Here is a 23,881-nt window from a genome sequence, read left to right as displayed (position 1 = left end):
TGGGGACTGGGTTCAAATTCTACAGGCCATTATGTACCTTGGACATATCACTTCTCTAAAACTCCTGTAAGTAATCCAGTCCCCTGGGGCACTCGACGTTAACATGTGACAGGGGCTACCAATAGTGTTTAAGGATGAAATACAGGCTCCATTCTCACTAGCATTATGCTCCTTTACTGTTAAAACTACTGAAGTGGCAAATGCTGATTCAAGTGCTTACTTAAAAAAAAAGACAGTTGAAAGCTAATTCAATCCTGAAAATTATTTGGATCTCTTCTAATTAATATCCTCTGCACATAGCCATTAATTCCTCCCTTTTAACAAAGGAAAGGTTTTGGAGTTCCATAACTTGGCCTTTTGTAAGCCTTGTTTCTCTCTTTTCTTGCTTCTCACTTTGGATGGATGGAGGAAGTTTTGACCACCATTCAACTTCGTGCCATGAAGAAATGCAAAAATAAAAGTAGATTAAAAATGTTTTCCCAGTTAACACGAAGATTCTAGATTTTCTCCTTCTCACCAAGGTATGAGTCCTAAGTTTGCATTGAGGCTGACAGGCTCTGTTCCTCAGGGTCTCTCAGCTCCTCTGGTTGTGGTCCACTGGGTACCACTACCCCAGCTCCAGACTCCTGACCTTGGGCCCCTGTCAACTTTCTGCTGCCAGCACCTCTCCTTCGGTTATAAGACCTTTCTCACTCAGCTATCGGAGAAATAGTAACGTAAGTTCTCCCGCTAAGATTTCCTCTATTTTGGCTAGTTATACATCTCCTTTTTCTGCTCCATAGACTCTATATGAAGGGGAAAGAACACTTTAACTCCAACCACCTACTACTTAGAAAAGTACTAGTGGGTTAAATGTGATAACTTGAGTGGATGGTGTAACTGCAAAGTTTGTTTTGCTTTAGGCAACAGCAAACAGGCATATGCCTAATATTGCCTAAATGCTCATATGCATATTCATTCTCTCCCTCTCTCCCTCTCCTTCTTCCTCCCCTCCTCTTCTTTCTTCTCCCCCCCTCCCTCCCCCTCTCTCTGCTTGTCCTCTCCCTTATTTCAGCTTGTCTCTGAATTATGGTGCTTGGTTTTAACAAAATATCTATGAGTTTAATACAATGGCATGATGGATAAGCAAGCTGAACATTCTAGCAATATTTCTATCAAAAAATAAAACAAATCAAACTCTAACTACTAATTCTCTAAAAGAATGTTCAGATATCCAAGTGGCTCTTTGACTGGTAAGGCATTCCAACCAGGCCAAGCTTTTAACATTCCACCCCATTACCTTTCTTCTCTTGTAGACAATTACATGTCTACAAACTGAACAGAAATATCCCTGTTCCTATTCCAGGAAACCTGGTTTAATAGTCCCTATGAAAATCAATAGGTTCCAACTGACAGAATGCTTGAGAAGTTTCGCTTCACTTGACGCAGCTTGTTATCTGCAAATTACTTTCCTTAATATGTTCTGAGACCTCAATTGGGCCAAAAAAGCCTATTTCAGCCAGTGATGTATTATTCTCCTCCCCATCACTGACTAAAGGTGACCTTGTCTACATGTCTCAAGCATGCCCATGAATGGTTAAAAGTGGCTAGAGTGGTGTAAAAATGCGTATCTTTAACCCAAATTGACCCAGCTCTCTCTCTTATGTACATTATAGCAACTGGAAAATGAAAGACCCATGGTTATTTTTCTGTTCTCACAGGTTAGAAAGAATTAAGCCACATAGTTTGAAATTTCATCTGAATTCCAGAATTCAAATATTTGTCTCCAAAATTCCAGTGACACTATAAGTTACTGGTGAGCATAATTTTCTTACATCTCAATCAGTTCTTAAAAACGAGCTTTACTGATAGGACCAAAGTGTGTGATTATTTAAATATACCCTAAGGTGTGTACTCCTACAAAAGGTAAAGCAAATAAATCGTCCCTGAAATAGTGGCTTCTTATCACCATGTCTATCTTCAAAAGTTGAGATCCCATTTTACTCAGCAAAATTCAGTCCAGGCTGAAGGTTCCAGGTGCTTAATCTCTTCAATTTTAGCACACACACTCCCTTTTGTGCAGTTTTAAGATCAGCATATTCAGTCTTGCAACATCAGTTAAAAGGTTCCATCTTGTAAATCACTTGTTGTCCTACTAGATAGTTGTGTCTGTCAGATTCCTTCAATACCCCAAAGTCATTAACCTGAGGAAGTAGCTCAGTAAATCTTTCAACTCTAACTCAATTTCTTCTAAATATCACAACAAATGGGATGACAGAGGGCTCATGCATAAAGGGAAAAAATTGCCTTCTTCCCTTCATACTTGATTCTTGTTTTATAAAGTCATAGTAAGCTCTACCATGCCTGCAAACCAATTTGTTCTTATGTGCAAATGAGGTAAATGGCACTGCCTGTAATTATTTCCAAATAATAAGTTACAAAATAGGCCACCTTTCCCACAGAGGAGAGAGTATCGATGCCACTCCCAGTGATTTGACTTCTTCAGTACAAGAATCACTAATCCAAAGTGGGAAAAAGTTATAAATACCCAACTAAAACGGCCACTCAATTAGTTTCTCTATCCCTTATCCTCATTAATGATGCAATGAGACAAGATAATATTGTTTCTGAACACATCCAGGTTTTTTCAGTACAGTAAAAAGTTGGGTCAACTATATTTTCTATTTTCTGGCATTAAAATAGACCTACCGTATCATCGAGAATCACCAACACTTACCATTCAGATACTGCAAGATCTGAAAATGCTTTCGAATGTTGAAAGTAATGCTAAAAGTTATATAGAACAGAATCTCATTGTTGAAGCTATGCCTTTCTCAAACTTTCTGTTAGGAGAATTTTCATTGGTATATGCTGAAATGTTGAAATACCATCATGGACACTAGCATACAGTCTTAAATTCAATAATGGGTTTTTGTTATATTTCCTGTCTCTCTCTACCCCGCTCCCATATTCTCTCTGTCTCTCTGTCTGTCTGTCTCTCTATCTCTCTTTTGGTTGATTTGCTTTTCAATATACTTTAATTCTTTGAATTATAGTTTTCTAAATATATGGTATTATATCCATTTATAAAACATCCTACGTATTAAAGAGGTAATATACAAATTGACCATCATTCCAACAAGATGGCTGCCTCCATGTGGACACAAGATGGCTGCCACAAGATGGCCAGCAGGAGAGGGCCATTGTAGGCGATCAGGACAGCAGGGGAGGGCAATTCGGAGGGACCAGGCCTTCAAGGGAGGGCGGTTGGGGGAGATCAGGCCTTCAGGAGAGGGCAGTTAGGGGTGACCTGGCTGGCAGGAGAGGGCAGTTGGGGGGGACCAGGCCTGCAGGGGAGAGGAGCTAGAGGAGACCAGGCTGGCAAGGGAGGGCAGTTAGGGGTGACTGGGCCAGCAGGGGAGGACAGTTAAGGGCAACAAGACTGGTAGGGGAGGGCAGCTAGGGCAACCAGGCTGGCAAAGGAGGGAAGTTAGGGGTGATTGGACCTGCAGGGGAGGGTAGTTGGGGGTGACCAAGCCTGCAGGGGAGGACAGTTAGGGGTGACCAGGCTGGCAAGGCAGTGGTTAGAGGGTGATCAGGTTGGCAGGCAGAAATGGTTAGGAGCAATCAGACAGGCAGGCAGGCGAGTGGTTGGGAGCCAGCAGTCGTGGATTGTGAGAGGGATATCCGACTGGGGTCCCAGATTGGAGAGGGTGCAAGCTGGGCTGAGGGACACCATCCCATGCACGAATTTCATGCAACGGGCTTCTAATATGGTAATAAAAATATTTGTATTATAAGTACATGTTAATTACCCACAGGGATATTTTCTTAGCTAACATACCCAATGGTCTGAACATGATAATTCATGTTCATTATCAGTATTAACTATGTCTTGTACCTGACCAACAATGGGATATGAATTTCTCCATAAGAGCTGGTGCTTTCTATCTTTCTAGGGATAAATGAGAGTATTTGTCTACCACAAATATATGAGTGCCTAATGGATTCTCAATGATGATCAGGGTGTTTTATAGGGAAATAAGTCTCTTATTGCCAATGTAAACGGAATTCTTTATAAAATATTAAGCTCTGAGAAAGGTACCTAATACTACCACAAAATAAAATGTCGATAAACTATCCTGAAAAAGCCCTTAAATAAATCCTGGAAAAGAGGATTATTGTTATCAAATAATTAACCTTAAAAAAGATAGGAAAATTTCATTGCACTTCTTACAGATAGTATTATGGAAGGAATTATGCCCCCCCCCCCCCCCAAAAAAAAAGAATGATTTGTTGAAGTCCTAACCCCCTAGTACTTCAGAATGTGATCTAATTTTGAAATTGGGTTGTTGTAGATGTAAGTAGTCAATTGAAGATGAGGTCATACTGGAGTAGGGTGGACTCTTAATCCAATAGGACTGGTGTCCTTATAAAGAAGACGTATATTTGGACACAGACTTGCACTGGGAAATATGATGTGCAGACATACAGGGAGAAGATGGCCATGTGACAAGGAGGCAGCAAGTAGAGTGATGCATTTACAACAAGGAAACCAAGCAATAGCAGGCTGTCATCAGGAGCATGGAGAGAGGCAGGGGACAGATTGTCCCTCAGAGCCCTAGCAGAAGCCAGCCATGTTGACACCCTGATTTTAGACTTCTAGCCTTCGGCACTCTAAAAGAATACCAATTTCTGTTGTTTTAAGTCAGTTGGGTAGCTTAGTATGGCAGCCTTAGGAAACTCTCATAGATAGACAATCTTCCAGATTTCTTAGGTTTGGGTCTAGTCATAAAATGACAACCTAACAAACTATCCAGTGAAATAGTATAGTGGTCCCAAAGTTGTTGAATTAAACAATATGTATCTACTACATTGAGCCGCATAAAATTGCCATTTTGTAAGGGGGGGGGAAATGATTTAATAGAGGTAATTTTATGTGGCTCCATATAATAGATTGCATAAATAATTCAAGTTTTCTGAATTATTTTTCTCCTCAAGAGCAGATCCTTGGCTGGACTTGCTAGGAAAATACTTTGTTTTCCCTGCATCACTTTCCCTCTATATATTTCTTCAGCTTCATTCACTTCATTCAGATAAGCAAGTTTCCATCTCCAAGACCTATGTGGAATAAAACATTGGGGGCAATTGCCCTTTGAGGTGGGTTTTTTTTTTCTTCCCCCCCACCCCTTTGAGGTTTTGCCTGCTATTTCTCTCCTCTCCATGCATGGTTTATTCTAGAAAACAATGCCGGGGATTCTACTAATTCGTGTTCAAAGCTGAGTTTCTCCAGGGGATTTTCTCTTCTTCCATTTGGCCCAGCAGTGACTGTGTCTGACAACATCTGCCTGCAGCACTGCTCTGCAGCTCCATCTGACCCTTGGTTCCCATCCACGTTCTCTTCCTGCCTGAGGAAGATGTTTCCACAACAGAGATGGAGACGAGAGCACAGTGAGGGCAAACAAGTGCTTCACTTTCCAATGAGAACGAGTCCGGAGCCTACCAAATGTTTCATTCAAAATTTTTTACTTAAATCAGCACTCACTGGAGCATTCACAGATCATTTCTGAATGTTTATTTTTCTGTATTTTCATATATCTAGTGCCTTTAAAGGTTTCCTCAAATATGAGAAGAAAAATAACCACTCACACATTTTACTGACCATGTTTTTAACCTGCAGGAAAGGATACAACCAAGTCCAAAAATGTCTCATGTGTGATTCTGGATTAAGTATGCCAACTTACTTAGACAAGGAGCAGATATTTAACAGAAAATTCTATTTCATAGAAATTTTAATAATCCTTAATTCAAATAAATTTTATGACTATCAGAAACTGATTTAAGAGAAAATTTCAAACCTTGCCAATCAAAAGATTCCTCTACATTCTGGGATAACTTAAATCATCGCCTACAGGAAATCCAGAATATAGAGTTGATTAGTAGCTTTTGCCATTAAATTACCAACTTCAGCCCTGGCCAGTTTGGCTAAGCGGATAGAGTGGACTAAAGGTCCAGGGCACATGCCTGGGTTGTGGGCTCAGTCCAATGTGCAGGAGGCAGCCAATCAATGTTTCCCTCTCATCACTGATGTTTCTATCTCTCTCTTCCTCTCCCTTCCTCTCTGAAATCTACAAAAATATTCAAAAAATATTACCAACTTCAATTAAACTGTCATTGTTAGTTTGCTATAGCAACTCTGAGATTGTTTCCTAATATTATGCTACTTTACTGAAAACCCTGTGCTATTATTCTCATCTTCACTATATGAGATTCTAAAATTTCCCTGTGCCAGACGATGCATAAACAGCTGGTAACACTAAGTTGTCTTCAGGAAAATAAATCCATTGCCCTAAAGCAGGCATTATTTGACTTCAAATTTATGATACTTCTCAGTATACTTTATAACTGTGTTTCCAAAGTGTATATATATTTCACATACCTGTTGACATAAAATTTGAGAAAGGAAGAATGTGCTATAAAAGAAAATGCTGTCTTTTTTTTGGTTTTATAAGGAGAAACAACCTAAGGACAGAAAATGCAGGTGGGGCTTTAGAATTACAAATGCCCTCTGGGGCATGTGGTATAGTAGTTACATCCTACTGGCATTTGTATTTTGAACTTTCACTTGCATCACTCACTGGAGACAAGCCTAAGTAACTTTTGCCTCTTCAGCTCTCCTACAGGTATAGAGCAAAAAGAAGAAATCCCCCCAAAGAACTTTCTTAGATGAATCAAATTAGTCCCAAAGACATTAGCCTTTGTCCTAGTGTAATTCACTGAAGCAAACCCAACATTTGAAATCTAGGCCTGTATATATACCTAAAATCATGACTGATCCACAAAGCAAGATTCACCTGCCAGATCTAAATGCTTTTCCTCCCTACCCTTCTCCTCCCCACATCCAATCTGAGATCCAGCTGCTTTCAGAGGCACAAGCAGTTCCCATCAGACAACAAACAACCCATTTGGTGGCACCCTCATAACTGAAATTCAAATGAGTGGCTCTTTGGCCCCTTTGCCCCTTGCATCAGGGCGTTTGGCTTCTTCAGGTAACAGACCACTTACAGATGCTAGTATACTAGTATAGATAATGAAATAAACTTACTGTTTTCTTTAACACCTTGAGAGCATAAGGCTTCTGATTCCCCTTCTGTTTGCATCTGTACACGATGGATGTAGCACCCCTTGAGGGGAAAAAAGACAAAAAGAAAATGTTATGCTCTGGACATGCAATATAGGGTAAACCTTGAAAACACGTACCTCTTGCAGTTACTCTCATAGTTGACATATAGTTTATAAGTTCATAATTTCTACTGTTGAGAGTATTTTTTTTTATCTTAAAACTGAATGTAGCTGGCTCCAAAAAAAATCCCAGGGTTTCCAGTCCGCTCTTTCCCTTTGCCCCATCCCCATACAAGCAACAACTGTTGCCTTTAGTGGCTCCATAAGTAAACGAGGCCTTCAGGTGAGAATGGCTTGTTGGGTGCATATCCACTCAACCTGAGAGCCCCTGAGCTTTCCTAAAAGTGGGAGTTTGGAGAAAAAAACTGCATGGTGGTGTCAGTGAGAGGATTTAAGTTTAGTCCTTGGTCAGGGCAGTATCCACTAGTTGGCAAGGGAGCTGGGAACCTTTGAGAATTTACACCATTTGGTGCCCTGGCATTCTCCTAGAGCCAGTGTTAGTCCTACAGAGATCCTGGCTCCTGTGTGTTAGTGAATACTGCTACCATTTATTTCACCTGCCCTAACAAATGAGTTGTGTGAAATGTTCAGGAGAAAATGTTATTTAAAATGGTGAAAGATATAAAGGGGGGGGAAAGCTTGAAGGAGCCGAAACTGGTTTGGCTCAGTGGATAGAGCATCAGCCTGCGGACTGAAAGGTCCCAGGTTCGATTCCGGTCAAGGGCATGTACCTTGGTTGCGGGCACATGCCCAGTGGGGGGTATGCAAGAGGCAGCTGATCGATGATTCTCTCTCATCGATGTTTCTAACTCTCTATCCCTCTCTCTTCCTCTCTGTAAAAAAAATCAATAAAATATATTTTTTTTAAAAGGCTTGGAGGAGCTCAGTTGGTGTAACTCAGTGGTTAAGCATCAACCTATGAACCAGGTACCCCTGCTTTTTTTTTAATTTCCATTTGCAAAAAATAAAAAATAAAAAGAGTCTACATTGAATTGAAAAATCAAGACCAAACTATATGCTGTGTATAGAAAACCATGTGGAATCTAACAAGCAAAATAAACTGATGAACAAAATAGAACCAGAGTCCTGATACATGGGACAGACTGACAGCTATCAGAGGGGAGGAATGGGGGGACTGGATGAAAGGTGAAGGGATTAGCCAAAGAACATATATGCATGACCCATGGGCAAAGACAACAGTGTGGTGACGGCCAGAGGGGAGTGGGGAACAGGAGCAGAGGAGGAGAGATGGAGACATCTGTAATAGTGTCAACAATAAAAATAAAGTTTAAATAAAGAAATAAATAGAAAGGTACAAATAGGTTAAAAATAAAATGATAGGAAAGAGATACCATGCAAACACTATGAAAATAAATCAGGGATAGCTATATTAATATTAGCTTAACTAGACTTCAGAACAAAGATATATTACTTAATCATAAAGGAGTCAATTCCCCAAGATGACATAACAAATATAATTGTGTATACACCTAACAATAGCACTTCAAACTGCATGAAGCAAACACTGACAGTACCAAAAGGAGAAATAAAAAATACCCTAATATAGTTGGAGACTTCAAAGAACATCGTTGACAATCAATAAAAAGAAAAAAGTAGACAAATTGTCCTAAAGATGTAGAAGACACGAACAGTACTTTCGACTAAATTAACCTAATTGGCAATTTGAGAGGACTCCACATAAAAACAGAATACACATTCTCTTCAAAGTCAGAAGATTCACGTACTTGATTCCCAGATTTACTACAAAGCTACAGTAATCAAAAGAGTGGTATTGGAGGAATAATAAACATGGAGACAAATGGAACAGAAAGAAGAATCCAAAAATCATCTTACACTTATATATGGCCCATTGGTTTCTGACAAAGGTGAAAAATAATTTAATGAAGAAAGGACAGTCCTTCCAACTATAAATAGTGCTAGAACAACTAGACATATACCCATATGCAAAAAAAAAAAAAACACCAAAAAAAACAACCAACCCAAATCTTCACATACACCTCATACTATACAAAAAGTACTTAAAACGAATCACAAATATAAATGTAAAACCTAGAACTCTAAAGCTTTATATAAAAATAAAGGAGAAAATTATGCAGCCTTAAATGTTTTTTAAAATATATTTTATTGATTTTTCACAGAGAGGAAGGGAGAGGGATAGAGAGCCAGAAACATCGATGAGAGAGAATCGACCGGCTGCCTCCTGCACACCCGCCACTGGGGATGTGACCGCAACCAAGGCACATGCCCTTGACTGGAATCGAACCTGGGACCTTTCAGTCCGCAAGCCGATGCTCTATCCACTGAGCCAAACCGGTTTCGGCAGCAGCCTTAAATATTTAATGCTGTCTTATCAAAAACAAACAAAAGTACAGTGCATGAAAGAACAAATAAATAGGACTTCATTTAAAATAAGAATACTTTTATTTGAAAGTCACAGGCACGGGGAAAAGTATATACAAATCACATGCCTAACAAAGGACTTGTGTTTAGAATTATAAAAATCCTTGAAGCCCAATAATAAGAAAACAAACAATGCATTTGAAATTGGATAAGATATTTAAACATATACTTCACCAAAACAAATATCTGGATGGAAAATAAGCACAAGGAAAGATGCTCAGTATCATTAGTCATGAGGGAGATGCAAATTAAAACCACAATAAGATACAACTACTTACTTATTGGATGTGGCGAGCTGGCATGGCCCTGGCATACTCAGCCCCAAGGCGCCTTATGTGTCCGCCAGCTCAGCCAGGTTCAGTGAGCCTGAGAGGGGGCGGTGAAGGATTTAGAAAAGACAGACAAGAGGATGAAAACTGGGTCTCGGTGGGGCGCTAACCTCTGTAATGGAGAGCTAGCGACAGTGCCATGGACTACAAGCCATGTCTTTATTTTATAGCCAGGTGCCACGAGGCAAAGTAAGGGCGTGGTCAAGGTGTTTACCGCCTACTCATGGATTTTGAATCTACTCAATTACATGCACCTGAACCCTATCAAGCCCACATCACTCAGACAGGTGGGACCACATGTTGGGACCATAGGCTCAAGCTTACAACTTAAAGCTGTTGGCTATAATTGCGCTGGGAGGGCTCTGCCCTACAAGCTGAGACTTGCACGTGGCCATGGGAGGACTGTGCCCTCTCATTAGTCCGAGGATTGAACCGTAGAACACTGTAGCCGCTCTTCACATTTAGACACCTTATGGAGAGACAATATCATGGGCTGGCAAGGTTGCAGAAACAATGAAACTCTCATACGTGGCTGGTGGAAATGCAAAATGATAGGGCCCCTTTGGAAAACAGCTTGGCAGTTTTTGGAGGGTGGGTGGGAAGAGATCAACCAATGAACTTGTATGCATGTATGCATAACCTGTGGACACAAATGATGGGGTAGTGAGGGCACGTGGGGGAGGAAACCGGAGTGGGCTGGAAAAGGCTAATGGGGGAAATGAGGATCTATATAAAACTTTCAACAATAAAGATTTTTAAAAAAAGAAAGAATACTATATGATCTTTCCATTCACTCCCAGGTATTTACCCAAGTGAGATGAAATCTATGTTCACTCACAAACTTGAACATGAATCTTTATAGCAGCTTATTAGTAATCCACAGGAACTGCAAACAACTCCAATATTCCTCAACTGAGAAATAAACTGACAGAACGTGGTACATCTATATAATGAAAGACTACCCAGAAATAAAAAGAAATGAACGAGGGCACACATAACAGCTTGGGTGATTCCCTAAATTAACACCCTCAGTGAAAGAAACTATGTTCAAAAAGCTATAAGCTGTATGACTCTTCACATTAACTTATCAATAATTTCAGTATACAAGCCGTTATCTTAGCAGAGCTTTAAGAAAACTTCTTCAACAAAATACACCCTCGATTGATGGATCTCAGGACACAAGTACGTTAGAATTAACTTTTTATTTTTTGTACGTGAGGAATCTATTAAGAAAGTCCTATTTTATTTTGGTAAGTAATGGACTTATTAATATTACAGACCTTTTAATTTTTTCCAGCTTTACTGCAATATAATTAACATATAACATTGTAAACGTGTAAGGTATATAAGATAATGACTTGATATATGAATACTGTAAAATGATTGCCACAATAGTTAATAATGTTAGTTAACATCTATGACCTCACATAGGTACAATTTTAGAAATAACTTTTTAAAGTGTGGAAATATTAAATTAAAAGGATAGGACAGTCCAGTCCAGTTTGGCTCAGTGGATAGAGTGTTGGCCTGCAACCAAAGAATCCCGGGTTTGACTCAGGTCAAAGGCATGTACCTTGGTTGCAGACTCCTGCCCTGCAGGGCCTGAGCCCTGGTCAGGATGCATGCAGGAGGCAACCAATTGATTTGTTTCTCTCACATCAATGTTTTTCTCTACCTTTCCTTCTCTCTTCTTCTCTCAATTAAAAATCAAAGGAGACATAACCTCAGATGAGGATTAACAACAAAAAGAATAGAACAACAGCTCATATAAATTTATGTAAAATAATATTTCAGTAATTTCCCCAAAATATAGTTTATATTCTTTTGCTAAAATTAAATGATTATTATAATGTGTATAAATGTAATTTCAGAAATATATAAATTTTATATAAATTTACTGTTTATATAAAAATAAAAATTATTGTGCACAGTAAGTTAATTTTTAATATATTATAGAAATAACATTTTGTTATAATGCTGAATTCTTGCTTCAAAAAGATGATATGAAGAGAGAAAAAACATAAAATTTCCTGAGAGCCAAAGGCAGAAAAAAGATCAGAGATTAGAGGATATTATATTCAGAGTTATTCAACTGAAAAAAAAATGCTTCACTGCTATTGTCTATTCATTTTTTTTTAACATATTCTTTAACAAAAAGGCCAAGAAATATAGAAACTAGAAATTATTCTGCTCTCACTTGATGAGAAAGAAAATCAATACTCCTTGGGAATCAGAACCTGACTTCTACTTTCAAATTGCTTTTGTTTAACAGAAATCTTGGAAAAATAATTTTTAAAAAATGTATTTTATTGATTTTTTTACAGAGAGGAAGGGAGAGAGATAGAGAGCTAGAAACGTCGATGAGAGAGAAACATCAACCAGCTGCCTCTTGCACACCCCCTACCGGGGATGTGCCCGCAGCCAATGTACATGCCCCTGACTGGAATCGAACTTGGGACCTTTCAGTCCACAGACCGACGCTCTACCACTGAGCCAAACCGGTTTCGACGGAAAAATAATTTTTTAGCTCTAGTCTATGGTTGATTATTTAAAAAAAAGTTAAAGGCAAAAGGCTCTAAATGTAAACTACCCTGTTTCATATCAAAGAACAAAGAAAATGTAGCCAACCTACTTTATTATGTGTACATGATAACTGTAATGTGATGTATATGCTATTTTATATGTTTACTAGAGGCCTGGCGCATGAAATTTGTGTGCAGGTATAGTCCCTAGGCCTGGCCTGCAATCAGGACCATCTCCCCTGGCTGCCTGCAGCTGGTCCCATCCCCCTTCCCCCACCATCACCCACCCTGGCTCCCCATTCACCATCTGATGATCCAAGTCTGCGAGCTGGGGAAAGAGACCAAGAGGTGGTCAGTGCACCTCATAGTGACTGGTCCAGTGATCATTCTGGTTGTTCCCTTATTAGTGTCAATTTGCATATTACTCTTTATTATATAGGCTAGAGGCCTGGTGCACAGGTGAGGGCTGGCTGACCTGCCCTATGGGGGCCCCGGATCAGGGTGAGGGTCCCCATTGGGGGGTGGGGCCAGCCAGGACAAGGGGCGGCAGTCTTTCTGTTCTCTGGTTGTTCTAGTTGTCCTGCCATTTCAGTCACTGGGCTTTTATTATATAAGATATTTTATGCACACACAAGGCCCCTGTTAAGCTATTAAGAAGCATTTGATGTTGGTATTTGCCTAAACTTATAGATGTATGGAAAAAGCTCCATATATATTTATTTGCCTAGAGACATTTCAAGTATAGAGTCTTTTGCTACGCATTTAGGGCTACTTAGTACAAAAAAAGGGGGGCTTTTTAACCTACAATTTATATGTTCCTCCCACTCAACATTTAAAGAACAACTATCAAAATTTTTTTCATCTCTTTTATAAAACATGTTTTTTTATTTTGTTTTTTCATAATCTTACTCCTTTATTCTCCCCTTTGCTCTCTTTTGTTTTAAGGAGAGATTGGTTCAATTTTATTTTTTCCTGCAAAAGAAATCCAAGCACATTGACCTGTAACTGTCTACCCACCAGCTGAGAGATAGATAACTGAATGCATTCAAAGGGCCAGGGAGAGATCAATTCTGATTTGAAATGGAAGTAGGAAGTCAGAAGTCTGAATGCACATCACTGGTTTAGGGAATCAGAATTAGATTGCACGATGTTAAGACAATTTAGCATCATGGGCATTCTCCCAGCAAGGGGGATTATAAACCAGAGACTGATTTTCTTGGGGGAGCAAATCTAGTGAGACATAGGTGGTTGTTTAGGCTGAAGCAATAGAGGCTTGGATTCCCTTCCCATTAAACCTACAACTTGCTCTTCAGAAATGCAAGAGAAGTTGAGATACAAATTCTTTTAAAAGACAAGAAGTCTGGAGACATTGCTGACTACTGTCTCTTTGTTCCCACTGTGTTTCTGCAATGATATGCTTCAAAGCCATGTAAAACTATCTTTGCTGAGGGTATCAGGTGGTATAAGTTATTGAAGAGTTGCACTTTTTTTTTTAATGGGAGGGGTCCTGAAATGAACCCAATCTTGTTGTCATTTTCTAATGTTGTAGGTGCTTGGCTAAAGAATATATTTATATCAAAATATTAATCATTTAAAAATTTTTTAATGCATTTATTACTTTTTGTTTTTGCATTTGATGTTTAATGTTTTTATCTTCAATGTGTAGATGTGCTAGCATGATAGAGCCTCCTAATGCTCATTATGAAAAGGTTTAAAAGCAAAACTGTGATTTATAAGAACTGTCAATCATCTGTTGAAAAGATAATGTGTGCAATTCTATGTATTATATTGCTTCTACATGATTGACTTTCTATTGTTTAACAAGCCCACTCTTTTCATTGACTTTTAATTAGGTGAATTATTAAAGAAGAGTGGTTGTAACCTCACAATTAATTCTTCTTGGGGGTGAAAGTAAAGTCATATTCAGGAATAGGAGCCTGAACTAGTCACCCTCTGAGTGATGAATGTCAGCACACACTTTGCCCCATTCCAGTGACAGTTTTTCATTGTTTCATCCTCCAGCTCTGTCAGCCTGTAACTCCTCAATGCTCTTCAATACTTGTTTCAAAATGTTCTTTGGTCACCAAAGACAAGAGAAATTGGAACCTTAAGTCAATAAAGAGCTGGAGGAAAACTGCTGATAAGACTTAATTACTGATTTGGCATTTTCAATCTACAACTCGAAGGATGAATGGCTAACCTTTAGATTTTAAAAAGTTGTTATTAGACCTGGAATTTTTCCAAGGAAGTTAAATATTACAGTCTTAAAGTAAATCTTCAAAAAAATATCATGTTGAGGAACGATATTGAACTCCAGATTTTAAGGAGTGTTCCAGCCCAAGGTTTTAATAAGTTTGGGTTCAGACTGTGTCCATAACTACCCTCCTCTTCTCTGGGTCATTTACTTGCTAAATCCTGCATGGGTGTGGGCAAACACCCTATTTCATACCCTCCTACTTGGAGTTGTTTCATTTATTTTAAAATGTCTTTATTTGTTCGGCAAGTGTGGTGCAGTGGTTGAGCATCAACCCATGAACCAGGAGGTCACAGTTTGATCCCAGGTCAGGGCACATGCTTGGACTGCCAGCTCAATCCCCAGTGGAGGGATGTGCAGGAGGCAGCTGATCACTGATTCTCTCTCATCATTGATGTTTCTATCTCTCTCTCCCACTCCCGTCCTCTTTGAAATCAATAATAATGTATATATTTTTAATGTCTTTATTTTATTCTCAATTTTGAGACATTTTTACAAGGTATAGAATTATGGCTGACATTTTTTTTCACACAATTTTAAAGGTATTATTCCAGTGTGCTGACCTCCACTTCTTTCTGATGAGGTATTAGTTATTCATATCATTGTATCCTGTGTATCTCATATCTTCTTTGGTTGCTTTAAAGATGTTTTCTTCCTCTTCAGTTTCTGTCTTTTGACCACATACGGATATTTTGTTTTCTTTTAATTTATTATGATTGCTGCTCAATGAGCTTCTTGGATCTGCAATATTCTTTACCAACTTTTGAAAATGTTTGCCTATTATCTCTTAAAAAATTTTTTTTGTGTGTGTTTAATTATTTCTCTCCTCTTCTTCTGGAACACACAATACATGTAGAGTAGCTTACTTGGTATTTTCCCACAAGTTTTTGAGGTTTTCTTCATTTTTACCAGTTGTTTTTCTTTCTATTCTTCAATTTAGATAATTTCTATTGATTTATCTTCAAGTTCACTGACCTTTTCTTCTGCAGCCTTCAATCTAGTCTTATGCTTATTAATTTTTAATTTCATGTAAGTACTTTTCAGTTCTAAATTTTCCATTAGGTTCTTTTTTATAGTTTCTATTTCTTTGCTGAGATGCCCCATATGTTTACTCACTATGCTCATATTTGCTTCATGTTCTTGAATAAATTTACCATATTTGTTTCACACTCTTCATCTGTTCATTCCAACATCTGGGTTATGTCCAAATCAATTTTATTGACTGTTGTTTTTTCCCCCTTGATTAAGGGTCCAATTTCCTGCTTCTTTGAATGTCTAGTACCTTTTTTTAATTGTGTGATCAAAACTATAAAATGATACACACTAGGGAGTTTGGATTATATTATCTTATTTTAGTGCCAGGCAGTTATATTGTTGAAAAACCTATTTGATCCTGTTCAGGTTGGTTTTATTTGTTGTTACAGCAGATCTATTTGAGTTATGTTCTTGGTCCTATGTCATGGTCCTTCTCTAGAGTATGATCTTTACTCTTAAGTGATCTTTTTGAGATCTCAACTAAGTAAAGTGTCTGAGATGCTCAGTTAAGTCTCTCAATCCTTGGCCCCAGATCCAGTGTCTTCCAACAATATATGCTTGTCTCCCCACTGATATATTTGTTTGCTCACAGCTTCTTCCCAACTGCTCCAGCCTAGCTTCATAAAGCCCCATACTTGTCCCAGTTAGAAAGCCAAGGGGAATGTGGTACTGACCTTGTGTTTCCCTTCTCTCAGGAACCTCAGCCCTTTACTGCCAATTGTTCAGTTACATGCACTATGCCCAAGTCATGTATGGGAGGAGGTCAGCTACAGTACCTGCCATCCATCATTGGCAGAGCAGAACTCCTCCCTCACAGTCCTAATTTTTATCACCTTATTGAGTTCGAGTCAGACATTGATGTTGCAAAAGAAAAAAACACTACGTTTATGCTTTATGCATTTATCAATAGTACATTACACATGTTGACGATGTTTGTGATTGCAGGAGATTAGCAAACGATAAATCTACAAGAGCTGAGTGAAGAAATCCCCCTTTGGCATTCCAGGCCGCTTTTAAAATACCAACAGCTTTTGTTATTGTTTCTAGAGAAGAAAGGAATTTTGAGGCATGAGATGTAATTTTATTGTTTTAAAACACTATGCCCAGGAATTGTTCCTGTTGAGTAGGTGATCAGACAGACATATTTTAGGACAAAATAACTAACCCATTTTAGATCACAGGCCTCGAGACTATCCCCACTGCTGCTTCTAAAGGATTCATGTGGCTGAGAGCTGTACCAGATGGCTGATACAGACAAGGAAGATTTCATCTTCCCAGATGAGACTTATAGTCTTGTCACTGGCATTCAGCGACATTTAGCATTTAATATTATGAAACTGAAAGGATTTGAAATCAGTATGATCACTCCTTCAACAAGAGACTTAGCAGAGTGACAAGGCTGGTAGCTTACCGAGCACACAGATAGGTTTTGTTTGGCCTGCACAGGGTTATTTAAAATGTTGGCTGTGTTGCCAACATTTAAATATTGAGACATTTTATTTAAAATTTCACATTTCCATCATCTCTTGAATCTGGCAACACTCATTTTTAATTTGTGTCCAGCAGCAGTTGGCACAACACAAATAGTAACTGTCCTTTGGAGAGGGCCTGTGGCCCCTCCCCAACTCTCCCCATTCACACACCTCCCAGCGCCTACAGCATTCACAGGTGCCTCCCCTGATCCAATTAGTACTTAGGAAGTAGGGACCACTGGTCACCAAAGCAGAGAAATGATTAAAGGCTCCCTTCCAGAGAGGTAGGTGGGATTATATTTGTCGAACTTCCTCCACTTCCCTGCTTTCAAATTCAGTTTAGTGATTAACAGACCATGATTATTATTCCATTTCACTGTATCAAAGATGCCATCAACTTGAAGAGGCATCATTATGCTATGATCACTGAAAGAAAGAAAACCTGCCCCCATGAACTGAAGGATGCATTCTGATTGCAGAGATGTTAAAAATGTGGAAGATTTTGCATTTTAATACCAATTAAAATGTAAATAGTATCACACATGAATAGGATGCTTTGTCAGCTACAAATCAGTTTAAATCTCTTCACAATTCCCATTGCTACTGCCACAGTCTCTTAAATAGGCCTTCTCCCACTCCCTTTCAATCCTCCTCCATCTACTAGTGGAACCATATTTCTAGAGTAGAAGTTTGACCTTGTGTCTCCCCTGTGGTCACTATCCCCATGAGAGTGAACGGGCCCAGATCCCTTAGCTTTTCACTCGAGACCATTTACCATTTTGCCTTTTTTGTTGTTGTCTCACCTCTTCGGGTCCTCCCTCTTATACATAGCAACACCAAATTCACTCAGTCTTTGAGCATCCTGTCCTTTTTGTTTAAATCACCTCCTCGAATTTTCTGCTTAACAAGGTTGTAGTCATTCTTTAGTTCAGCTTGGACACCTCCCATGGCACACATACCGCATCCTTTTCATTCCCTCCTGGAGCCACTTGTAACTAGCATGGTCCACCTCTGCACCTAATATCTGCTTTGTGATTTATCCACAAGCATGCCTGTTTAGACCAGAGCTAATGCCACTGAGATTATGGCATCTCATAAGTTGACCTCACTCTTCACAGATGCATTTTGCCTACAAAATGTCTAGACAATGTTTGTAATGAGATGTCAACATTAAAAACAGAGACACCTCACATTTTAAGAACACTAAAGCTAGAAACATTGGATTATCATTCCTGGATGCCACAACCAGCTAAATCTATGGCAATACCACAACCAGCTAAATCTATGGCAATACCACAACCAGCTAAATCTATGGCAAAGGCTGCCCCATCAAGATATGATGTATTTTCTACAGGGTGTCAGGAAACCCATCAGCTCCCTTGGTCTTTAATGTCTTTTCACTCACTTATAATTCAGGCATGGCCTCGGTAAGCATCAAAGTTGCAGATTTTTAGACAGACTGTGAACTCCTTGAATTAAGATTCTATTGATCTATGACCCCTGGTGCCGAGCACAGAGTCTGGCATACGCAGTTGGTGTTAAAAAATATTTTATAATTGAATAGTCTGATATGATAATCACAACAGTCCAGCAAAGAGGCAAGATACATATTATGATTCATTGTTGATAAAGAATTTACAGTTTGGGAAGGTAATGTCTTGTTCAAAAAGAAATTCATAAGAGGCAGAGATGAGATGGAAATCTGTTCCATGTTTTAGGATTTCTTATTAAGATACACAGTCTTTCATTGCTGGAAACATCATGAAACCTTAATACTTTCACAATTGATGAATTAATCTAGATCCCCACCATTACAGAACTTATCACACACTGCTTTGTATTATATCATTACATGTATGTGACTTAATAATGAAAACCTGTGACCAGTTAGTGCCTTTCATATAATAGACCTGTAATATGAACTTAGAGAATTTTTAAGAATTAAATGAATAACTTTCTATTCTTTATTATTTCTATCATAATAATGCCTTAAATCCTGTATGCAAGAATGGAAGAAAAAAGGGATGAAGGAAAAAATGGAGAGAGGCAGAGGCAGAGGAAAGGAAGGGAGGAAGGATGCAAGGCAAGAAGGAAAATATTATGATAAAAGAAGAAAAATAAAAATGCAGGCATTTACACCTTGTTACTATTTCCTATCGTTATCAACAGTATCTGTCATGATAAAACCGACAAATTCAAATTGTTTCTAATCCACTTAAAATTTCAAGTGTTACCTATATTATTGTCATACTAGAGGCCCAGTACATGAAATGTGTGCACTCAGGAGGTGGGGGTCTTTCAGCCCGGCCTGTGCCCTCTCACAGTCTGGGAGCCCTTGGGGGATGCCCTAATGGCTTAGGCCTGTTAGTTGGACATCCTTAGTGCTGTTGCAGAGGCAGAAGCGGCTCCAGTCACCGCCACTGAGCTCCTCAGCCATGAGCCCAGCTTCTGGCTGAGCAGCACTCACCCTGTGGGAGCACACTGTCCACCAGGGGGCAGCTCCTGCATTGAGCATCTGCCTCCTGGTGATCATTGTGGATCTTAGAGTCGGGTTGTTCCACCAATCAGATTTGCATATTAGCCTTTTATTCTATAGTAGGGGTGTCGAACTCAATCAGAGAAGGGGCCAAAATCTAAAATCCAGCCTAAATCGCGGGCCGAATGGTTTACTGAACAGTCATAAACTGACAATGTCATAAACTGACAGCGGAGTGCAGTGATGACAGCGCGGTGCGGGCCACATTGCAAGGCCTGGCGGGCTGGATTTGGTCCGCGGGCCTTGTGTTTGACACATGTGTTCTATAGGACTTATTTTCAGATATTTGTATTTGTTTCCACTAACACCACAGCCACTGTCCTCTGTAGTAATACCATATGCTTCTTTCATTAATGCCAGATTGTTTGAGTCAATCTTATCATTAGAAGTGATGCTGCTCTTCTGGACAGTGATGTCTGAATTAAATTTTTTTCTGACTGATAGCAGAACTTGGCATTTTCAGTTTGTTGGTCCTGCCCCCCAAAGATAATAATGTCTTCTTCCCCTTTTCCCTTAGATAATCAAGTTCAGGTGGGAATAAAATAACTGTTATCCATAGTTATGTAAGGCAATCAACCCAATAGAGTCTTATACTACACACACAGTATTCAATAAACCTCCCTTACTCATCCCAGAGAATAGGAACCATATTTGGGGTTTTACTATCTGACATCTTCTCAGCCTGGCACAGGGATACTGCCCAGCAATGTGGATGATAGGAGCTATGAATTCAGTTAGCCATATATATATATATATATATATATATATATATATATATATACTTTGAAACTCAAATATGGCATCTTGATCACTTTCTTTGTGGCTATTACTTACTAAACCATTTTATATAGTAAATAAAAAATATACTTCCTCCTAATGCAATTACTAAATTAATATACTTATAAACCAACCATTATTATTTATAATTATCTTCTTGCCATAAAGAAAAGCTGGGGTTTGAAGGGATTAACATGAATCAGTGCTGCAGCTCTCCCGCTTAGAATACAAATCTGCCCTTCTTTCTCAGCAACCTGTCTTCATATACTCTACCATAAGATATATTTTTCAATACTTCTAATGCTTTTTTACGTATTACTCCACTTGTTTTAGGATTCTGGACCTATTTGAAAAAGATAATGTATTCTGCATTCAGACAACACAGGGTACCTTGTTCAAAAAATATTGGTAATTTCAAAATGTCAATAACAAAGCATTAAATCAAGTGCCGAGCTCTTCAGAGCACAGAAACCTGTGTACTGACAGGTCACTTGCTCATGAAGCTACTCCTGACCAGAGGCAAATCATTTCACCTCCTTGACCCTCAAAGTTCCTTATACCTCTCATGCTCATTGTAAGGGTCACATAAGTTCAAATGCTTTGTAGACTTCAAATCACTTAGAAATATATAAGTTTGTGTTTTAAACTTATTGGTTAATGCACTGACTTTTTAAAAGTTTAATTAATAAATGTTATAGAACACCTCTTAAAGACCAAGACTGAATCAATAAGTATTGCTTATTTCCCTATGAAGACCCAAATTCTATCTTAAAACTATAGGCTTTACCATGACTTCACACTAATTGTGGCCTTTGGAGAGTTAGCAATAATATGCCCCTTGAAAGCAGAGCCCATTAAATAGATCTACCTGAACACAAAGGATGACTTGAAACTAACTTGAACTGCTGCAATGTAACTCTTACATTTTATGTTCATTTTCTGGCACGTCCAAGTCCTTGCGTCAGTCTGCCCCCAGTTTCACAAGCCTCCCTGGTTTCTGGGTAGAAATTCTCCTAGCATATTAGCTTATCAAATGCATTAATAGGCACTTCTTATTCCTGCCTGCTGATATCAGAGTTTATAAAAAGGGAAGCCTGAGGTCTCCTCACTTCTAAGCTCTTGTGTCATTTTGGCAGAATTTCCTATCCTGTGGTGAGTTTTTTTTTTTTTTTCTTTTTAAATGTCTCATCAGCAATTTTCTTACATTTTGCTTTTGAGTCAAAGGATACAAACTTAAACCAGCTAAAAATGTCAAAATACATTCCTGTATGTTTTTGACTCTCAAACCACAAAACATGTCAGGATGCAATTATGAAAAAAAAAAAATCCATTTTTACTGTGGAGAAATAATATCTCCTCTTTTTGTTCTGATCTTTGTTCTCACTTAGCCTTCCAAGGAACATTTAAGCAGCTATGCAACATTAGAATAATACTATTCCTATCCTTGAAAATGTAATATCAATTAATATTATAGAATCCCCTTTCCCATGATTTATCAATGCCAGTAAAGGATCAAGATACACTACAGGCTCCAAACTCTTTTTTCTTGTAATAAAATAGCTATAATGTAGTCTTAAGGAAACTACCTTTTTTTAAAAAGTAATTTAAACAAAGAATAGAGCTCTCCAGTTGAACATGGTGCCATCGATGACTGTATAAGAGCCTTCTCTGTGCATCTTCATGCTCCTACCTCAGCATCTGAATAGAGCTAAGCATCTAGCCCTCAGTGCTGGAGGAAGATCAAACACTCAACTTCTATCAGAGGCTCCGAATTCAAAGAAAAAGCCAAATCGGTGTCCTAATCTTCAAAGGAAAAGTGAAGGGGAAGAAGGTTACAACTCAATGCGTGTTTCCAAATGTCAGGCTGGGTGTCCTGCGAAAATGTCTGTGGGGTGGGACTAAACGGTTGAGGACAGTTAAGTGGGACAGCAGTGACCACAAAGAACCCCAACCTGAAAATGAAAAAAACCTGGTCACGGAAAAGAAACTGAGCAGATGCTTTTTCTTCCCTAGGAACTGGTGATACCTCCTGCCCCATCCCTGTGAAGTGGGAACCGCCAAGGGAGGTTGGGAAAAGGATTCAGAGCATTAGGCCACAGTGTTGGTGTGATTAAAAATCATTGGAAGTCCCTTGGGAGGATGCCAAACTTCTCTTTATTATTGGCAATGTTTGATTAGGACCATGAAATAATTTGAGTTAGCCTAAAAATGCAATCTTTAATGGCTAAAATGTAGTGGTCTATTTGGCTGCCTACATTAATTATTATAGAAAAGGCATCTAATTGCTGCCGAATGAGCCAAACAAAATGGTAAGCTTTTTTTGAGCTCTCTTTAACTTTAAACCCAGACCACCCATCTGCTTCCTGGAGAAAGCAGCAAAGCATGTGTAACTTACGCAGACAAAAAGGAATCTGGCCATGGCATGGCAGCCCTTTGCAGTCCGTCATTCAGGTAGTCATGCAAATTATTTAGCAGAAGCTGCCACTGGCCACAGACTGGAAAACACTGAGAATGAGCCTTTTCAACAAAGTATATTAGAATTTGTCTAAACATTGCCAAACAGGAAATCCTTTCTCTCCCCCCGACCCCCCAAGCTAATATTTATTTAGGTTCTCCTCTGCACTCGGGGGAAAAGAATTAGTGAGTTTGAGAATTACAGGAAAAGAAGTAAAAATGCGTTTAGACTTTCTTTATATGTCACAAATGGAGATCACCATCCTCAAAAACCGAGGTTGTCATGAGGATTACATGAGATATCTCCTGAGAAAGGCCCAGCACAATGCCAAGCACAGAAATAGAGCTAAATTAATTTTCCTTTCCTTCTTTTTTATCCCCTTACTGTATCTGAAACAGAATCCCTGCTGAAGACTAACCTAGTCAGATAGGAAAAAACTCTTTAATACATGGTGTGTGCCCCTGTTCTGTTCACCACCCACGATGTTAATATTTCAAATTAATCTGGACAAATCAATAGTCATTAAATTGCACAAGGCAAGTAGTATGTTAAATTAAAGTAGCTCACTATTTCTCTCCCTAATCAACTGAAAAGCTAATGCTAGCAAAAGTTTCTAATTATATGTGCAAGCAGTGACCTTTCCCTGCCTTACCAATTTTAAGGAGGAAATAAAACCTTTCAATTAACAGGTTTTTTTCTTAAAGAATTCTGTCTAAAAGGTCACCCAAATGCATATTCATTTCAAATAAAGTATGGAAGAATTTCCCAGCAGATTCAGCAATAAACAAGATAAAATGTTTATCGGGAAACAAATGGTCTTAAACAGAAATTGCCATATGGAGCTATGTATGTTATCCATTTGTCATATCATTCACTACTATATTCTTGTATCTTTGACATAAAAATATTTTTTATATCA

The 23,881-nt window shown here is 38.7% G+C and overlaps 1 protein-coding gene across 1 annotated transcript in view; it reads right to left on the bottom strand.

Annotated features, from left to right (window-relative positions):
• Positions 1 to 23,881, bottom strand: part of CAMK4 (calcium/calmodulin dependent protein kinase IV) — a 143,565-nt gene that overhangs the window by 67,016 nt on the left and 52,668 nt on the right. The window contains exon 3 of the mRNA XM_084882843.1: positions 7,085 to 7,163. Coding sequence (XP_084738969.1) covers positions 7,085 to 7,163 — 79 coding nt within the window. The remainder of the gene's footprint in view (positions 1 to 7,084; positions 7,164 to 23,881) is intronic.

The sequence above is a fragment of the Pipistrellus hanaki genome (genome assembly GCF_964339955.1).
Source record: "Pipistrellus hanaki genome assembly, chromosome: 4".
Lineage (NCBI taxonomy): Eukaryota > Metazoa > Chordata > Mammalia > Chiroptera > Vespertilionidae > Pipistrellus > Pipistrellus hanaki.
Note: the sequence above shows the minus strand (reverse complement) of the source record. Positions and strands in the feature narration are given on the sequence as shown.